We start from the raw sequence: 19,448 nt of genomic DNA, 5'->3' as shown, positions 1-19,448 counted from the left end.
TTTGAAAAAACTAAATTACTTCACAAAACAGAGAATTTATATAGAAGAATTGCTCTAGAAGCCATAGAAATTGAGAGGAGCCCCCTTTGCATAAATAAAAGAGATGACACGTCCCGCCTACCAGAAATTTGGAAACCAGCCTTAAACAAAAAAAAACACCTCATAAAAATCACCATGTCAATCCTTCTAATAATTATGAATTTTGAAATTTGAAATTTGGAAACCAGCCTTAAACAAAAAACACTTCATAAAAATCACCATGTCAATCCTTCTAACAATTATGATTACACCAACCAATCAGATCACTGAAACATAATCACCCAATCTATTTGCTACATTCAAACCAAATCTCCACCCCCACACTATATACTAGGAAGAAATGTCAGTTGCAAACATTCCATTTTACAACAGCACGAAGCTTGGAAACTTCAGCCTGATGATGGTGAATGTGATTTCACCGAAACGTCGCATAAACATGCAAAATATTTAAATTGTCATCATTTATTTAAACAAATTTCAGGTACAGGTTAGAATCAGCAGCATGAAAGTAACTCCACCAGTAAGGCTTCACTTAAAGGTGGTAATTAGTCCATAATGTTCAAAGTCTAGCACTTACTATTTTTCTACCATTTTAAGAATCAGTGCTGCAGTCATATTAATAGTATTGTGCAATACAAAATATTCTGGTGAATATTACTTGATCATTGTGATGAACTTTAAGTCTAATAGGCGACTTCTATTTTGTAGACTTCCACAAGTGTAATAAATAATTCTGTATTATTATTTATTTTTTACATCCAGTTATGGCTTAAACATTTGCTGTATCATGTCTGAACACAATTTACTCTTTTTATTAACGGTAGTGACTTTTCATCATAGAAGCAATAAATAGAAATCTTATATTTTTTATAAAACATATCATTCAAGGTAGCAACTTTTACTGACAACTGTTAAGTTTGTGAGAAAGAGAATTTCGGTTATGGAGCTGGAGAAAAAGGTCTATCACCACCGGTCATCCTTCCTAAGCTTTATGACTGAGTGATCTGTAGGGCCTCCAACATGTCTTCTACAGCTTTCAATGAATACTTCGTCTCTTTCTTACTACGGCCAGCATACTATGCAAAAGAAAAACAACAAAAAAGTATCTTTTAAAAAACACATGCAAATAAAGTATACAATAGTCAATACTTTTTAAACTTGAGGAATCTTGATTCTATAGCCTAAGATTTCAAAGATAATAAAAGGAAACCAAAAGGTTACATTGGAACCTTTAGGGAAAATAAAGCTGATCGCCAAAATGCATTCAGACATCTTTGATTTATTCTTTAAATACATTAAAAGAAATATGAAGTATTAAAAAGCTCCATTGAATGGCATTGCCATGATTGAAACATTTTTGTATGTATATATGTTGTATTTTATTCTGGTGCTTCACAAACAGACACAGAGAAGTCTTCAATATACGTTATCCAGCTATACTTTAGTTTATTACATTATGTTTTATTACACCACTGTAACTATACGTTTTCTCTCATACAGTTCCACTAGTATACACGGCTGGTGAAGACATGCCTCTAAATTATATAAATTCTGTAATTTGGCATGCTCTTTAGGTGAGATGTTTGTGTGTGCTTTAAATCTATACCATATGGCTACAAAGACACATCTGAGAATGCTCTGACATCTCATTAAATTACAGGAAACATTGGCAAAACAGCCCATCATTATCAACTCTTCATGAGTGTAAGAGTAATCCTGTAAGATCTGTTCAAGGGTTATATAATCCAACGTTCTACTATGCAATAGCTAATAAAGTATTTTTAAGGAGCCAACAAGCAAGATTTTAGGGTAGAATGATAAACACCCCTAGTTTTTGGGGAGGAAAATAGGGGGGGGGGGGAACCTGCCTACCAGGTATCCATCCAGCTAGTATCCTTAGTCTAGTCAGCTTCAGCACATTATTTTATCCCTTGGTTAGAGTAAAAAAAAACCCCCTTCTTCGAAGGCAGTAGCAATGAAAACAAGCCTACAAAGACTTAGTGATGGAAAAAAATCATCTTCAGAGACAATAGTAATGAAAAAGCCTGCAAACCAGCAAGCTACATCCAGGGTATAATACACACCCAAATTTTTAGCCTCTTTTGGGGGGGGGGGCAGCAAGGTGCTTCTTATACTCCAAAAAATACAGTACAGTGATCCCTCGATTATCGCGGGGGTTACGTTCCAAGACCTCCCGCGATAATCGATTTTCCGCGGTATAGTGGTGTGGAAGTAAAAACAACATCTGCGCATGCACGCCCTTTTTCCATGGCCGCGCATGCGCAGATGGTGGAGGCGGGGAGCGACGAAAGTTCGGAGGCTGGCAATGGTTGTATTTAATGTCGGCCACCCGTAGGCACCCGCCCGCCGTTCGCCCGCTTGCTCACCGCTCGCCCGCCCGTCGCTCGCCCGCCCGCTCCCCGCTCGCCCGCCCGCGGGCGAAGAGAAAGAAAACAAGAGAGGGAAAGTGAGAAAAAGAGAGAGAGCAAGAGGGGGAGAGATAGAGAAAGAGAGAGAATGACAGGAAAGAAAGAGAAAGAGACATAGAAGTGATTCTTGGTGATGACGTATGACATCATCGGGTGGGGAAAACCGTGGTATAGAAAAAAACCCGTGGAGTATTTTTTAATTATTATTTTTTGAAAAACCGTGGTATAGCGTTTCACGAAAATCGAGACCGCGAAAATCGAGGGGTCACTGTAGTGCAATTAAGTAGTTCAGGTTTATCAACAAGGTTTCTCAGAAGTAGTTTGTTATTTTCTCCTTCGTATAGCTGATCACCAATAACTTACTAGTCCATAGTAGACCTGGCTGACTTTGTGCCTAAGGTGTGGCTAGAACTCAGGGCCTCCTAGTTTTTATCTTGATGCTTTAACCACTACACTGTTTTTCTGTGCATACACAAATGATTCAGGATCTAACAAATCTAACCTATTGAGTTACTTCCTTAAAACTTCAGTTCTTGTTCTAGCCTCCTTATTTAAAAAAGAGGGCAAAGGGGAATACTTTGCTCTGCTCACAAGATGGCAATCTCTAACAACCGAGATGTTTTAAAGAAACAATACCTACATTCTCAGTCCATTTGCTGGGTTTTTTAGGTTTTTAGTAGCTTTAAATACATATGGACAAGGCAAACCACATGATGCACTCAGGTCAAGTAAAGTTTGGTATTTGTTCAGCAGGTTTTTTGTAATGGCATCTTTTATAAGGGTGGGGTGTAAACTTGATATTCAGGCCAATTTCTCATTTATGTAATTTTATCCCACCTATTTAAATTCCCCTTGCAGTTTTTAGCTAGATATGGTATCTGTCACTTTTCAGTTAAAATACAGCTGAAGTATGCAATATATCATAAATACATAAACTCACAAAGAAATGCTGACATTTGTTTTAAGTATATTTTAGTTGAGTAACAATGCAACTGTTCTGTTAAGTATCAACTGAAAGAGGAGCCAGTTAACGATAATTTTGATTCACTTCCAACATAACTTCCCAATAGCTTTAGAAGTGGAATATAAAGTTATAAAATATAAATTGCATTCTATAATTTGTACTGCTGTGTTTAGAAATGAACTAAAAGTATAAGGAATTCTTAGTATCTAACTTTACAGAACCGAATCTTAGTAGCAGGTTTACAAATGGCTGATATTATTTTAAAGTCAGTTTCATAAAGTCAGTTTTCTTTTATCGCCAAGAAAACTGATTTTCATATTATGAAACTGTGTGCTTAGCATTTAACCTTTATTAACATAAAACCCAGAGCATTAATGATTAAGAATGAACTAAATAGCCCAAAGTGATAGGCTATTTCATAAACAATGATAATGTTCTTACCTTTCCAACTAAATCACTACAGTACATGATGTAACAATGCCAATAACTGAAGATATTTATAACAATAGCACTTAATACTTATACAGTATACCACTTTACAGTGCTTTACAGTCCTCTCTAAGTAATTTACAAAGACAGCACATTGTCCCCAACAATTTGGCTCATTTTACCCACCTCGGAGGATGGAAGGCTGAGTCAACCTTGAGCGTGAGACATTTGAACTGCCAAATTGCAGGGAGCCTACAGTCAGCAAAAGTAGCCTTCAGAACTGCACTCTAACCACTATGCAACTGCAGCTCAATAGGAACAAATACTGTGTATAGAGTGCAAAATGCTAAGGCTCTCAAAACCAGGAATGCTGGACTGTAATCATCTTCACTTATTCAACAACTGGGCAGCATTAGAAATCAATTGAACAAAAATTCCATGCATTATTTACAATTCATTATGTGATATCAAGTTGTCAATTCCCAAATACTATAAAGATTTTCTCCATGACAATCTGTCCTTGCATCCATTTATTTTGTTGCTTGTACTCTTCTCCTCTTTCTTTTCCCTTTCTCAGCATTAAAGTCTCCTTCAGAAAATTTAGTTTTCATATAATGCCTTCAAAGTAGGATAATTTGAGCCTGAATATATAGAAACATAGAAGTCTGACGGCAGAAAAAGACCTCCTGGTCCATCTAGTCTGCCCTTATACTATTTTCTGTATTTTATCTTAGGATGGATATATGTTTATTCCAGGCATGTTTAAATTCAGTTACTGTGGATTTATCTACCACGTCTGCTGGAAGTTTGTTCCAAGGATCTACTACTCTTTCAGTAAAATAATATTTTCTCATGTTGCTTTTGATCTTTCCCCCAACTAACTTCAGATTGTGTCCTCTTGTTCTTGTGTTCACTTTCCTATTAAAAACACTTCCCTCCTGGACCTTATTTAACCCTTTAATATATTTAAATGTTTCGATCATGTCCCCCCTTTTCCTTCTGTCCTCCAGACCAGTGATTTTCAACCTTTTTTGAGCCGTGGCACATTTTTTACATTTACAAAACCCTGGGGCACATTGAACGGGGTGGGGGTGGGGGCTAAAAAAAGTTTGGACAAAAAAATTCTCTCTCTCTCTCTTCCTCCCTTTCGCTATATTTCTCTCTCCCTCTTTCTCTCCCTTCCTCTTTCTTTCTCTCTCTCCATCCCGCTTTCTTTCTCTTCCTTCCTTCCTTCCTCTTTTTTGCTCTCTTTCTCTCTCCCTCCCTACCTCCCTCTATGTCTTTCTCTCTCTCCTTCCCTCCCTCTCTTTCCCTCTCTCTTTATTTCTTTCTCTTGTTCTATTTCTCTCTCTTGCTTTCTTTCTCTCTCTCTTGTTCTTTCTCTCTCGCTCGCTGTTTCTCTCCCTTGCTTTCTTTCTCTTTCTTTCTCTCTCTCTTGCTTTCTTTCTCTCTCTGAGCTTCGCGGCACACCTGACCATGCCTCACGGCACACTAGTGTGCCACGGCACACTGGTTGAAAAACACTGCTCCAGACTATACAGATTGAGTTCATTAAGTCTTTCCTGATAAGTTTTATGCTTAAGACCTTCCACCATTCTTGTAGCCCTTCTTTGGACCCGTTCAATTTTGTCAATATCTTTTTGTAGGTGAGGTCTCCAGAACTGAACACAGTATTCCAAATGTGGTCTCACCAGCATATGTGTCTGGAGTGAGACCTCAAGCTAGATTTGTTTGATGATCCACTGATTTTATTTATTTTTGTCTGTCCATAATATTTAGAAGTCTTCTCCAACATGAACATTCAAAGGTGTCAATATTCTTCCTATCCTGCTTCTTAAAACCCAACCTTTGCTTCCAACAAGTGTTACAGAAAATACCATAACTCGCTGCAATTCTGATCTTGGTAGATATAGACACATCACATCACTGGAGTATCTTTTCCTCATGACTGTTCTATCAAGCGCTAGTCTGTGGTCCAAAAGGTGCTTTTTCAAAAAATAACTGGACTTTTCTTGTTTTTGCCTGAAGACATCCCACTCCTTACCGGAGACGTTTCTTCAATTCTTTTTGAACTTCATGTAGATTATTATTTCTTTTTCCAACAATTCTCTTCTTTTTCCAATCCAATTTTCCTTAATATATGTTAAGATGTGTGCAGAGCAACTCTTGAGTTATCAAGGACATGTACATAGAAACAGGATATTGCAGTAGATATGAGTAATTATCTACTCACACACAGAGAGATACATTAAAATTCATATGATGTTTACTTTTAAGAAATAGCACATTCCAAATAAACAGTCCAGCTCATACACATTCAAATCAGCCAATCTCTAGATGTAGAATAATCTTCTTACCAGTTTATCTTTGTCATATACTTTCAACAAAAATATTACAGCTTATAAACACATCAGAATATCAGTGAGAAATAACAGAGCATAACACAGAGAGCATTATCAAGTCAAAGAGACAATCAGAATGAAATAACAGAGACTAAACCATGCTCTCTAGCTCCCTCTTATGGCCACTTGCATCACTATAGCCAATCAGAACATAGCATATATTTTAAAGCTATATTACATCAATCCATACAACCATACATTGTTGGCTTGTTTATATATTACCAACCCAACCATTTGGATAGAGTACTAACAATATACATTCAGAAAACAGCTTGAATAAATAAGTGGAGAGTATATAGATTTGTTATATTCCTTTACCCACCTGAAGCCAAGCTGTTTCACCCTGTTCTATCCTTACTATGGCTTACTGGCCTGTATATAAATTGCTCATGAGGACAATGAGGCATTTTGGAATTCTCATTTTTGTGATCACTTTTTATAGACTGGTGTGATTTACACAATTGAATGCCTTTTGATAATAAATGAAGCACATACAGTGACTTCTTTTTTGTATCACTTGGCTTTCTCAATCCAACATGCACCAGCAATAATTCCATGTTTTCCTCCACCTTTTCTAAAATCAGCTTGAATATCTAATATCTTTTTCAATGTAAGGCTGTAATTTGTGTTGGATGATACTAAGCATTATTTAGCTAGCCTGTGAAGTTAAAATATTGTACAATAGTTCGCACACCCCATTAAGTCTTTCTTTTTAGGTACCGGTATTTGAATGTAATTTGACTGTCTTCAATGTACTGGCCACTCTCTTGTTCTCCAGATAAGTTAAGATAGCTTGCTTAGAAATTTTACTGGTTCTTCTGTCCATATTTCTGTGAGTAGTGGTAATAACTGCAGTGGTTCTTCTGTCCATATTTCTGTGAGTAGTGGTAATGACTGCAATGCTGATCTAACTTTAACTGCTAGTACCAGAGATTCTTATGAGAAGGGAACATCTTCCAATATATTTTGGATGTTGGGATATCTATTGTATAATATTATAGTATAGCTTTCACCTCTACTGTATTTGGTCTCTTTTGAATTGGTTATCTATCTATTAGTATACCTTACCCTACCCATTCAAGATGCAACCCATTTCTGAATTCAGAGTTCTTTCCTTATTTTTCTATGTCTGTTTCCATCTTCAAATATTTTCTTCCACTGGTATAATCACTGCCTTTATAGATATTGTTATAATAACAGTTCTTGCCTCTTCTAAGCACTTTTAAATTCTTCTAAGCACTTTTAAATTCTTTAAGTCCTTTTCTAAGGTTTTTTTCTTTTTTGTCTACTCTTCTTTGCAATTTTCCAATTTATTCTTATATCCAGTTGGCTTTTTTTCTTTCTTCCCCACTGGCAGATTCTTTTCGCATTTATCCCACACAGCTTTTTTAAGCTCATTCCATCATTCCTCCAATTTTCTATTAGTGAGCTGCAGGACTTCAAAGCAATTTCCAATGTTCTTCTTGAAAATGGTGGGCATATGTTCAAGATCATATTGTGGAAACTGACTAGCTTTTTTCTTTAGCTTAACTTGGAAACTTCATCTAAACAGTTCGTAATCTGTTCCACAGTCAGCACCTGGCCATGCCTTTGATAATATAACTGCACTCCTTTGTCTCCTTTTAACAATAATATAGGCAATTTGATTTTTATATACTCCATCTGGTGATTTCCATGCACAGAAATGCCATTTTGATTGCTTGGGCACAGTGTTAGGTATTTGTTCACAATATATGGTCTTAATAATTTTCCATCTACAAATATCCAAACCTAATTAATCAAAGATTCTACTCAGGGTTTTAAGACAAAGCTACATCAATGCACAATGGACTGAACCAGGGAGCTTTCTGAGTAAAGTTTGGATCACTTCATTATCTCTCTGCCTACGGAGCTGATATAGATAGGATTAAGATACACCCCCAAGTCAAAAGACAAAATATAAACGCAGTAAATTTAACAATATAATAAATAAACTAACAAAGCCTATTGGGTACATTTAATAAAGTAGATTTAACAGTTAGCAAATAGCTTTGAGTCTCATGATATATGGAAAAAATGATTTCTAATGATGCAATGCTGGGGGGGAAAAACCATAAAAACAAATAGGGTGGTTCATATCTTCAATATGTCCCTGTGCTAACAAAATAACACTTACATATTCAGAAATTAAATAGTTTATATTCATGATTCCTCAAGATTAAAAATAGCACTTAGACTTATATTCTGCTTCAGTGTGCTTTTTACAAACCTTTTTAAGCGGTTTACAGAATCAGCATATTGCCTCCAGCAATCTGGGTCCTCATTTTACCCATCTCAGAAGGATGGAAGGCTAAGTCAACCCCAAAGAATTTTTTTTTAAACCCTCTGCATTATATAGGTCATCACACAAATATGCACGTGAGTGGCTTGTTATGATCATTTCCTTTTCTGTACCCTCAAGTTTTAAAAACAAATATATTATTTAAAAAATTATTGAGTTTAACAAAACACTCACCTGGTAAGCTCTATTGATTTGGTTTGCAGCCCAACTAGCATATTTCATATTATCCTTTTTAACTTTTGCACTGGCTTTAGTATTGGATGCAATATGGCTGGCAGACTAGAAGTACAACAGGAAACAAATCAGGAAACAATTTTTGACAATTAAACTAAAATATGGTATACATATGGAAAATGGTTAAAACATTACAGTGAAAATGTGTAATCAAAAGGATTGAGGTGTATCTTGTCCTGTGATCTATGCTGAAAAACTAATACTTTTTAAATCAAAATTCAGAATCAATAAATAAGTATTTTGATTCTATTGGATAAAAATTAAAGATATGGTAGATTTGTTTACCAAAATACAAAAAAACCTAGCTACTGAATTTCTTTGAATTTCTAGTTTGAAAACAGTGTAAGTTTGAAAAGTCCACTGTATCATGGAACAAAGGTATTTATTTATTATATGGCTTCTCACTTGCCAAGTAACACTCAATGGTTTACAAGGATAAAAGCATAAATCAGATTACTTTGGATCACATCAGTGCCTTGACTTATGACCGAAATGACTTATTAAAGATTTCTAGCCCCAATTATCATAAGTCAAAGAGTACCTGTAAACAACCTCACAAGTATACCGTGTTTCTCCAAAAATAAGACACTGTCTTATTTTTTGTTAACCTGGAAATAAATGCTTAGCCTTATTGCCATGCCCTCAAAAGCCTGATTGGCCTTATTATCAGGAGATGTCTTATTTGGGGGGAAACAGAATAGATATATTTCACTGTGTATACCCACTGTATTATTACATTGCAACAGGATTTATGTGTTTCTTTTTAAGATAAGATATATTCATGCAAAATAGGTTAGCTGTTTCATAGCTAAAAAGACATTTGGAAGTCAAAGCTATTCAGTCATCTTTCCAACAGCTTAGTTTAGGGCAAATTCATTTATCAGAAAATCTGCATATACTGTATTGTAGAATAAATTACGAAATGTAACTAGTAAGTTCCACTTTAAATTTTTAATGTGATTATGGCATCACCAAAATTCAATGCTGGTACTGGCCAAAAAATAAAATGCATAGAAAACATAAATGCTGCTAATGCTAAGTAAATCTACATATCAGTAGAGAAGAACCAATCCAGGCTTTTTCACAATAGATCTTTAAAATCTTTCCTCTTTTCTATTAGTAACTTTGGAAAAGGTCAACTTTTCAACCTTCCTTTTCCAAATTTAAATAACAAGGTGAATCATTTTTGAACAAAAGGGCTGTTGGTCCTACCTGATACACTTCTTCTAGGATGGTGGATATAGCAGCCACGCATGGGTTAATCTTGTCTGCTCGGTGATTGGGCTGAGCCTGCCAATGCTTCTATTTATTTATGTTGCGGACGTCCTTCCTGGCTCCAGTTCAAAACGAAGAAGCGAAGCGGCAGACTCCGTTGTGCTACAGCCACTACACTATACAATCTCCACTGAAGCCAATTTACACCCTCAGATAAGGGTGGGGCTGGCTGCTATATCCACCATCGTAGAAGAAGCGTATCAGGTACGGCCAACGCCCCTTCTCCCTTATGGTGGATATAGCAGCCATGCATGGCACAAACCCAAGCTGAATGTCCACTACGGGAGGCCTCTGTAACTTTGCGAGGTCTCAATCTCTCATTACTTGTTGAAGAACCCTACAATTAAATGCTGCTTCCGCAGACGCATCAATTTTGTAATGTCGCAAAAAAGGTGTGGGGAAAGTTCAAATAGCTGCCTGGCACACCTCTTCAAGCGATGCCTAAGTCGCCCATGCTGCCGAAGTAGCTGCCTTTCTGGTTGAATGAGCAGTGAGTCTGGAAGGAGGCCTTTTTGCTCACATTTTGTACACCTTAGTAATGGTGGAATGGATCCATCTCCTTATTGTAGACGGAGTTACCTAGTATCCCATGGCAGCTGGCTGGAAGGAAATAAACAGAGTCTGACTTCCTGAATTCCTCCATACCTTTAATGTTCACACGTAGTGACTGTTGTACATCCAGGATATGCCAGAGTCTTTCTTCAGGAAGTACTGGATGTGCACAAAAGGTGGGAAGGACAATATCTTGCGTCCTATGAAATGTTGTATTGACCTTGAGTAAAAAAGGTGGGATCCAAGCGTAATACCACCTTGTCCATATGAAATATGCACAAGTCCTCCCGAATTAACAGGGCAGCCAGTTTGGCAGGCTCAGTCCAATCACCGAGCAGACAGGATTAACCCATACATGGCTGCTATATCCATCACGAGGGAGAAATACAGTGCTTTCTGGACTTACCATGTAAAGACCAAACAATGCTCTCATGTTTCGGTTATTCAGTTTCAATGCCTGTGCAAAATATTTTCGGGAAAGTTCAAGGTTCTCAAGCCCTCCTTGAGTATATTTAACCTGTAAATTAAATGTTTATTTTAATAAACTTCCTAAAAATGTCAATTTTTGAAAAATATATAATTCTACATGCTTTGCATACATGAAAAATTTATACAATTTTCTTTCCCACCAAAAGAAATTTTTAGCAGGTGAGATAGTTGAGATAGCTGATGCTAGGTATTTAATTCAGGCATTGTCGGGGATCCATCTGAACAGCTAGCTAGTAATTTTGGCCTGTATTTACCAATTTTCATTTTGCCACTTATTTTTACCTTTAATTAAATAAACTTACTCCACTTGTTAGTAGCTTTATTGTACTGGAGAACACAAATGTATAAATTTAGTTTGGTTTAATATACAAGAAAGATATGTTTTCATGGGCTTTCCTTTTACAAATTATAACAAACTAAAAGATTAAAAAATTAATTAAAATTTAAGATTGAAAAAAAATAATTAAAATGTATTATAAAGATACCCTCATTAAAAAAGAAGGACTTCTGAACTAGGAAACAAGATAGGGGATATAGGATGGAAAATCACCGTAGGAGAAATTGAATGGGTAGCCACAGGAGAGGACGAACAAGTAGGTTATGAAGATAGTGTATCTTGTCAACTGTACTTTGGGACAAGTACAAACTGCTTCCAATATTCTAAAATACTCACCTCTGCAAACTGTTGGCAATACAAGTGGTTGTGAGGATTAGTCATCATGAGTTCCTCTAGGCAAAAGGCAGCCTTTGCATAACTGAAGACAAAAGAGAGGTAAAGATTTGAGTGTTTATTATAGTACTGGTATAAGGATGAAAACAATATTAAAATTATTTGAAGAAAAATAGATCATTTTTTAATAGATGAAGCAAAAGAAGGAAGTATTAAATGCAATTTAAATGACAAAGAAATTTCAGTGAGGAAGATTTTGCAAACTGGATAAGATAAGATTGGATTGGATTCACTAAATCTTATCCATAAAAACTCTATTATTCTTTGGAGCATCTGCAGTTCAAAATATTACTGAAGTTTTCAATAGTAAGTTCTGTTTAGCAAAAGGAAGGGGAATTTTTCAGGATTCTAAGTACCAAATTTCTCAATTCTCAAAGTTATAAAAAAAATGAAAAGTGCTGTTTGGTACGTAGTGCTTTCGTATACAATGTGGTTTTAAGTGATGCTTCGTTACAGTAGTTTATTCATGTAAGCTAAATATGATCAATAATGTCACAAAACTCATTTTTTAAAAGATTGAAATAGGCATCTTTCAAACACATGCTTTTTATAAAATATACCCAGCTTCTACAAGATCTGTAGCAATTGACTTCCAACATACGATAGCAAAAGAGTCCATGCTTAGTTGCTTCAGATTTATTACCAAACATGTGTTCCAAACCCACATTTTGAAAGAGAAAAAGAAAAAAAAACGAACAAAAGCCACAACTTTTATTACAAAATCAGACTGCAGTCTAACCATACCTAAAAAACAAATGCAAACAAAGGAACTGCTGTAATAATATAACAAACCCACCAAAAGCCTTGTTTGCTTGTTTAATGAAATTTGATAACTATATTCTACAGTAATCAGAACTGAATTTCATTTGTAGACCTTAATACATCTTTAACCCCTTGTGTTGCATTTACTGAACCATAAAAATTCACATGTTTTTCTGTGTTACGTCTTGTAATCAATGAAAAATGGAAAATACTGATTCCAGGGGTCTTTGGTGTTCCCTAAGCTTGGTTTCTTTACCCAAACTAGGTAAAGGAGAGGGGCGGCATACAAATCTAATAAATCTTAATCTTAACATCAGCAGTGCGCTACTGAAATTCCCTAGTTTGAGTAGTGAAATGTCTGCAAAATAACTACCAAGTTCAGACAGCACCAAAGATCCCTCATTTCTACCAAATTACAAATATTCTTCCCCTCTATTGAATAGTAATTATTCTGACAACCTTTTTCCTCTACAAAATTCCACATGCATCCCTTGACCCCTACCTTTTTAGTTCACTTTATTTGCAATTTAATACATGTAACCATTATGTTTTTATGTAACTCTAACTTTTATCATCTCTGATTTTATTTAACATTTTTACCAAAAAGGAAATATGTGGAAGATGAATTCTTTGTGAATTTTGTGAAAATATTTGACTTCTGTTTCAAATTTTTGGATAATTTAATGTCTAATTTTATCAATACACCAGTTTATGCCTGCTATTAAATCTATCTAAATGTGTATTTTTAATTGTTACCTACCAGTTTTATCCATGCTACTGATAAAGTAGGACACAGTTCATATTAGAGTATGTCATAATAAAGGTATTAATAAAATATGCCACAAGAGGCTAATAATAAGACAATAATATTTTGTTTCTAAATCCCTTAATTATAAATTATTATACATATATTTTACTTATATTGTTAATACGCTGAGAGCAATGTATAAGTCGCTTTGATAGGGCAGAGTACAAATTTAAATAGTAAATAAAAATAAACAAACAAATAGATCAAAGCAATCAATCTAAATTAAAATTACTCATTGAGATCTATGGACTACTCAACAAATGCTATGTTGTTAAAAAAAATTAAGTTATTTTGATAACTCAATAACAATCGTTACTTTTCTCATTACTTTCTTATTCCTTGAAATATGCATGGGAAGCAACAACACCAAAAGATTTAAGCTAAAAAAGTAAAACTGGAGAGAAAAAAAGAAACACAATAGTTTGCTTTTGGAATGAAGGTTCGAATTAATGCCATATATTTTAAAAAACTGAACTACAGCTGTACACTATCCACTCATTGTGGGATTTCGTCTTGCCACTAAAGCAATAAAAAGTGAACAACGACATTCAAGATTCAATAGAAAAGTGCCAACATTCTTGAGTGCAAGCTGTTATTTATCCAAAAGACAACGATCTTAATTTAATGTCAATTTAATGTATTTATTGTTTAGAAAACATTCATTTCTGTTGCAAATCGTATCTAGCCTGTTTCTTCAGCGAAAAATGTTAAAATTTTAAATGCAGTTCATGCATGCCCTTTACTAAATTTAGCAGATCAGCATTTACATTAGACAAATTAATTAAATGTCAGTAACCAAGCTACCAACAATATGTCAGCTTAAATAAAATGTGCTTGACAAGTCCATAAAAACGCATTCTAATAAAAAAACCTAAAACCTACTTCCTATTTATAAAACAGGGGGAAGAATGATCCCTGGGAAAAAATAGTATGTATGCTATTTATTTTACGGGAATTAAATTAAGAACCTTCCAATAATCGCTTTAAGAAAGCAATCCTTTTTGTATACAAAAAAACCCTACCTTTCTCCGCCCTTTATGAATTAGGTTTTGCAAGCAACTTACTCGTGTTCATTGATGTAAAGCTCTGCCAGCTCATGCCAGGCTTCCTGGTCCCCAACAAATCTGAACAAAGGAAGGAGGAGAAAAGAGTTAAAAACAGATTCAATAAAATGAACAGTAAGGAGGCAAAGAAATAAATAAAATGTAAATGCCTTTTTAATTAAAAAGGAGATTAGGATTAACGAAACACAAGGCATATTCTTATAAAACACTCACTGTTCCAAATACTCATTCAGCTCTCGGATGGCTTCGCTGTTTTTCCCCTGGGCTTTCCGAATGGCAATCTTACGTTTTCTGGCTGCCTATAGGTTAATATTGAGAAACAGATAATTTGACTCTGCAAATTATTATTTTAATGACCAAAAAACTGCATCGCTGAGCAACTGCACGACAGGAATTTTCACACAGATTCATACACAATGACATCCAGTGAAGAGATTTAAATAGTTTTTCTTGCTTTGGCATTATGTTTTAACTTATGTGCTCAAACTGTATGCATCGTAAAGGGATGGTCCAGATTCTGATAATTACAACCATTGTAGAACCCCAACGTTCCATAAATCTCAAAGCAGAAATCTGGATATGTTGAAGCAGTCTCTGCATATTGCAATAACCACAGGAAAAAAGTAGCCAATATTATGCACACGATTACTGGCATTATAACAACTCAAAGAACATTTCAACTGTTATCACAGCTAATTCTAAATCAGATTCATAACAGGTAAACAAAGGACATGTCCTAGCAATCTGGGGCACATGACTGCTGATTCTCTACCCCTACCCCATACCCTCTGTTCTGTCTGGGTCACTCCAGAAGCCAATACCAACCCAAAAAGAGAAGTCAGACACACTGGTAAAAGGCAACACAGGTAACAGAAAATGTCCTTACAAACAGGAAAAACGCTGGAACTTCAAATATATACATGAAGGCAATAGTCCATGAAGCAATACCAGATTCTTGCTGCCAAGACAAAGCTGTAGATAGCAAACATGCGCCTCCCACAAGTCTTCCAGACTGCTAGGCCACAAGCCAAGATCAGAGACGCTGAGAATCAAAACAGGTCACCGCAACTCCAAATGATAACACTCCACATGGCTTCAAGGCCTTGCCTGCCTTTTAAACCCTGCTGATGAGGACCACACCCAAACCCAGCTGTTTCTAATTCAATGGTGATAATATTTCTTTAACTGCTCCTTTCGTTGCTCTGAACGTCTCTGTCTCATGTCAATGACAGCTTGTGCGTCATCACCTAATGACTCCAAGCTACTGGCTGGGGAGAGCCCCCCCCCCCCCGGGGCTCTCATGCTGTTCTCCTTCGTCCCATTCCAGACTCTCCTCTCCCCCGTCCGACTGTTCAGCCCCCTCCTCGGCGCTGTCATCCTCCTCTGGGCATGGAGCCAGCAGAGAAGCAGCCGGTCCCTGAGCAGCTTCAGGCTGAACCACAACACCCTCTTTTAAACCAAACTTCTTCATCTGTAGCAGCTGAGAAGACAGTTCACTGCCATGAGGTTTCTTTCTTTTCACCTCTGAATGCTCTTCCTTCAGAAATACACAGGGCCTCCTCAAATGATCTGGAATTAAGACTTTCTAGTCACTCCTGCTGTATCTGTAAACCACAGTATTCCCACACAACAGAAGCTATTCAGATTCCTAAGTTTCCTACCAGTGGAAACATTATATGCTTTTCCAGCATGCCCTGATCTTTATCTTGCACTACTAAAGGACATTTGATCACATCAGAAGATGAAGGAGTTGGTGAAGTGTGTGCGTTATCTCCTTCTAAGATCGCCTGCATTAAAAAGGGCATGAAATTTCTTGTACTACAGGTAGCCAAACAACTTTCTTCACTTGCAGACTTTCAAGTTCTCTCGAGTAGTATAATCGTAAACGAAAGCAATAATCTCGCCAATTTTACAACCACAGCTATTTTATGTGAAATTGGAATTTTAAACTTGGAAAATTAATAACTGTGTATCTGTACTTCCTAAAGTGACATCCCGTTAGCACTCTGGCCAATTTCTAACCAATCTTTTCTCCCGTACACTGTTTTAACTGTCAGCTAAAAAAAAACCAACCTAGAACCATAAGAGCAACACACATATAAATCCTATGTTTTCCAAATATATAGCATCACTACTTCCCAAATCCCAACAGATGTAAAAATTGATTGGTCTCTAAACTATTACTAAATATAGGTACTTCCCAGTTGAAGAATTATTGGTATACAGTAGTCCCTCACCTATCGCTGGTGTTACGTTCCAGACCTGGCCGCGATAGGTGAAATCCGCGATGGGGAATTTATCGACTGATAGTACTTATTTAAGTATTTATATTGTAATTGTTTGGTAAGTTTTCATTGTTTTAAGTGTTTATAAACCCTTCCCACACAGTATTTATTTTAGATACAGTATTTAAATACAGTATTTACAATTTTAGATATATATTTTTTTTAAAAAACCTGCCGATCGAGTTCGGCGGGCTGTTTAAATCTGCCGATCGACTTCCTCAGAAACCCGCGATGAAGTGAAGCCGCAGTAGGTGAAGCGCGGTATAGCGAGGGACTACTGTAAACAGGAATTGGCAACTTTAACCCTTCAAGTCAATACATTCACTGCAACATGTTCTATTTATCAAAGTTGCTTTGGACGGTGAGATGGGAAGCATATACCGTACATTTAATAATAAAAATAAGTTTTTACTGGCAGAACATTTTTCAAGCCAAGGGAATGCTTCATTGCACTGACAATATAGAAATGGACTTCAGAGATACTTGTGGAGTTAAACCTACACATGTTCTCTTGATTCCATCACACAATTTTTCCATACTTGCTATATTAAATACAAAGCAAGGAATATAGTTAGAGAAATCAGAAAAAAGATTTATCTCTCTTCAGCCAGCAACCAAAACATAATATGGTATAGGGATTAGGATGCTGATTTAAAAAATTGTTATGGGGAAAATAGGTAGAAGTATTAGATATGTTTTCTGCCTTGAGTTGCTTATAAAAATAATGAATAATGTGAATGATTGTTTTTTATAATTGGGGTTTTAGATAAAATTTTGACTGTTTTAACTAATGGATTTCTTATAAGTTTTTGTATTGTTTCTGCTGTAAGCCACCCTGAGTCTGCGAAGAAGGGCGGCATAGAAATCTAAGTATGTATGTATGTATGTATGTATCTACGTATGCATGTATGTATGTATGTATGTATGTATGTATGTATGTATGTATAAATATACCAATTTTGGATCGGTCTATTGATAGCCACAGACATTATTCTGGCATGTATTTGTATAAATATTTGCAATTAGAAAAAAATCCCGAGAACTGTCTTGAGATAACCCCCCCCCCCCTTTTCACTTAAGTTGATACACTTTGTGTTATGATAGCACTGAGCAAATTATGGTTATGTCTGGTATCTCAGAGTTCCGGCCATCCCACCATCCCCATGGTCATGTGATTGGAAACTGTTCTGCCGGTGTGTCTCAACCGCCCATAATTACAGGTAATTAGTCCAGGAAGACACACACCACACAATAAAAGGAAAACCCAAAAGTTTTTATAAACAGAAAAACAGAAACAGCTCCATTTTTAAATGTCAAAGGGATTTTCTGGTACACACAAGGCACAGGTTAAATGCAGTCCAATTGCTCACCCAATAACTGGGAAATTGAGTCCAATTCTAAAGTCCAGAGAGTCCACACACACAATCCTGAACAGCAAAAACCATGATCTTGACGAAACAATGAATCAGATATACTGCCATGAGGCTAAAACACCAGGCTGCACTTTTATCTGTAGCACTAATTACAGCAGCCCCACCCAACCACAGGTGGCCTCATTTTCTCTTGTAATAATCCTTCAGTTGTTGTCTCCTCTGCATCACTCTACACATGCATGGATGTGTCATTAATTCTTGTTCAGAATCCAGGGATGACACAGATGACTGATCTCCTCCTGGGCTGTCTGCCAAACTCCCCCCTTCCCTGTCACTCACGCTTCCTTGGTCAGAGGAGACTTTGTCGGCAGATTCTACTGGGAGCAAAACAGGCCTGCGGCATATGGATGTCACCTCCACATCCACATCCACATTCCTTGGGGCAGAGCTAACCACAACAGAAACTGGCTCAGAATTATGACCAGCCTGCGACATTCAACAGTTACATGATTGCAATTTGCCAATGTCTCAATTAAATCAATGAAGAAATCAGCAGGAAAGGTCACAAGTCTCTAGGTAGGTCTCCCCTACCTAAGCATTCTTCCTCACCCCTTCTGGACTCAACCCATGCTGCCACTCGTGCTCTCCTCCCCACCTCTCTCTCAAGGTTCCCTCATAACCTCCTTTATCTATGCCATACAGACCTCCCTCATCCATTCCACACGTTCCCTGACTGTCCCTGTGTCCTCACACACCCTCCAATTTTTCTGTGTCCCTGTGCTTCTTGGGGACCACTTTGCACCTTCCCCAATATTTAGTAGCCACTTATCCGCTGGCCAACCTGGGATTTTGCAATTTCTTCTGGCTTGCCTATACTTTCTAGTTTTGTGAAGGCATCAAAAGGATTCCTGAAAATTCAATATCCTGTCCATTGCCCAGACAGGTTGTCCTTGACTTATGGCCATTTTTTAAACAATGGTTTGAAGTTACAGTTGCACCGAAAGTATGACTTATGACTTGACACTGAAGTTAAAACCACTGTGCCATCCCTGATCATATGACCGCAATTTGGGTGCTTGGCAACCATCTCTCATTTACAACAGTTGTAGCTTTCTACAGTCATGTGCTTGTAATATGCAACTTCCCCAGCTTAACAACCCTGTGATTTGCGTAAATACCATGTGATTTGCTTTACAATCATGGTTTTAAAAGGTCATAAAATGATTTTGGTTATGTGATGATTTGCTTAATGACCATATTGATCAGCCATAAAAATTCCAGTCTAACTGTGGC

General features: G+C 36.6%; 1 protein-coding gene across 1 annotated transcript in view; it reads right to left on the bottom strand.

Moving 5' to 3' along the window:
* Positions 1–485: 485 nt before the first annotated feature.
* The window catches only part of EMC2 (ER membrane protein complex subunit 2), a 41,470-nt gene continuing 22,507 nt past the window's right edge, over positions 486–19,448 (bottom strand). Inside the window, exons 6-11 of the mRNA XM_070748217.1 lie at positions 14,711–14,796; positions 14,498–14,557; positions 11,807–11,888; positions 11,051–11,161; positions 8,758–8,862; positions 486–1,115 (exon numbers count right to left, since the gene is read on the bottom strand). Of these exons, the coding sequence (XP_070604318.1) occupies positions 1,029–1,115; positions 8,758–8,862; positions 11,051–11,161; positions 11,807–11,888; positions 14,498–14,557; positions 14,711–14,796 (531 nt within the window). The 3' untranslated portion in view covers positions 486–1,028. The remainder of the gene's footprint in view (positions 1,116–8,757; positions 8,863–11,050; positions 11,162–11,806; positions 11,889–14,497; positions 14,558–14,710; positions 14,797–19,448) is intronic.

Source organism: Erythrolamprus reginae, chromosome 3 (genome assembly GCF_031021105.1).
Source record: "Erythrolamprus reginae isolate rEryReg1 chromosome 3, rEryReg1.hap1, whole genome shotgun sequence".
Lineage (NCBI taxonomy): Eukaryota > Metazoa > Chordata > Lepidosauria > Squamata > Dipsadidae > Erythrolamprus > Erythrolamprus reginae.
This window is presented reverse-complemented; position numbering and strand designations above follow the sequence as displayed.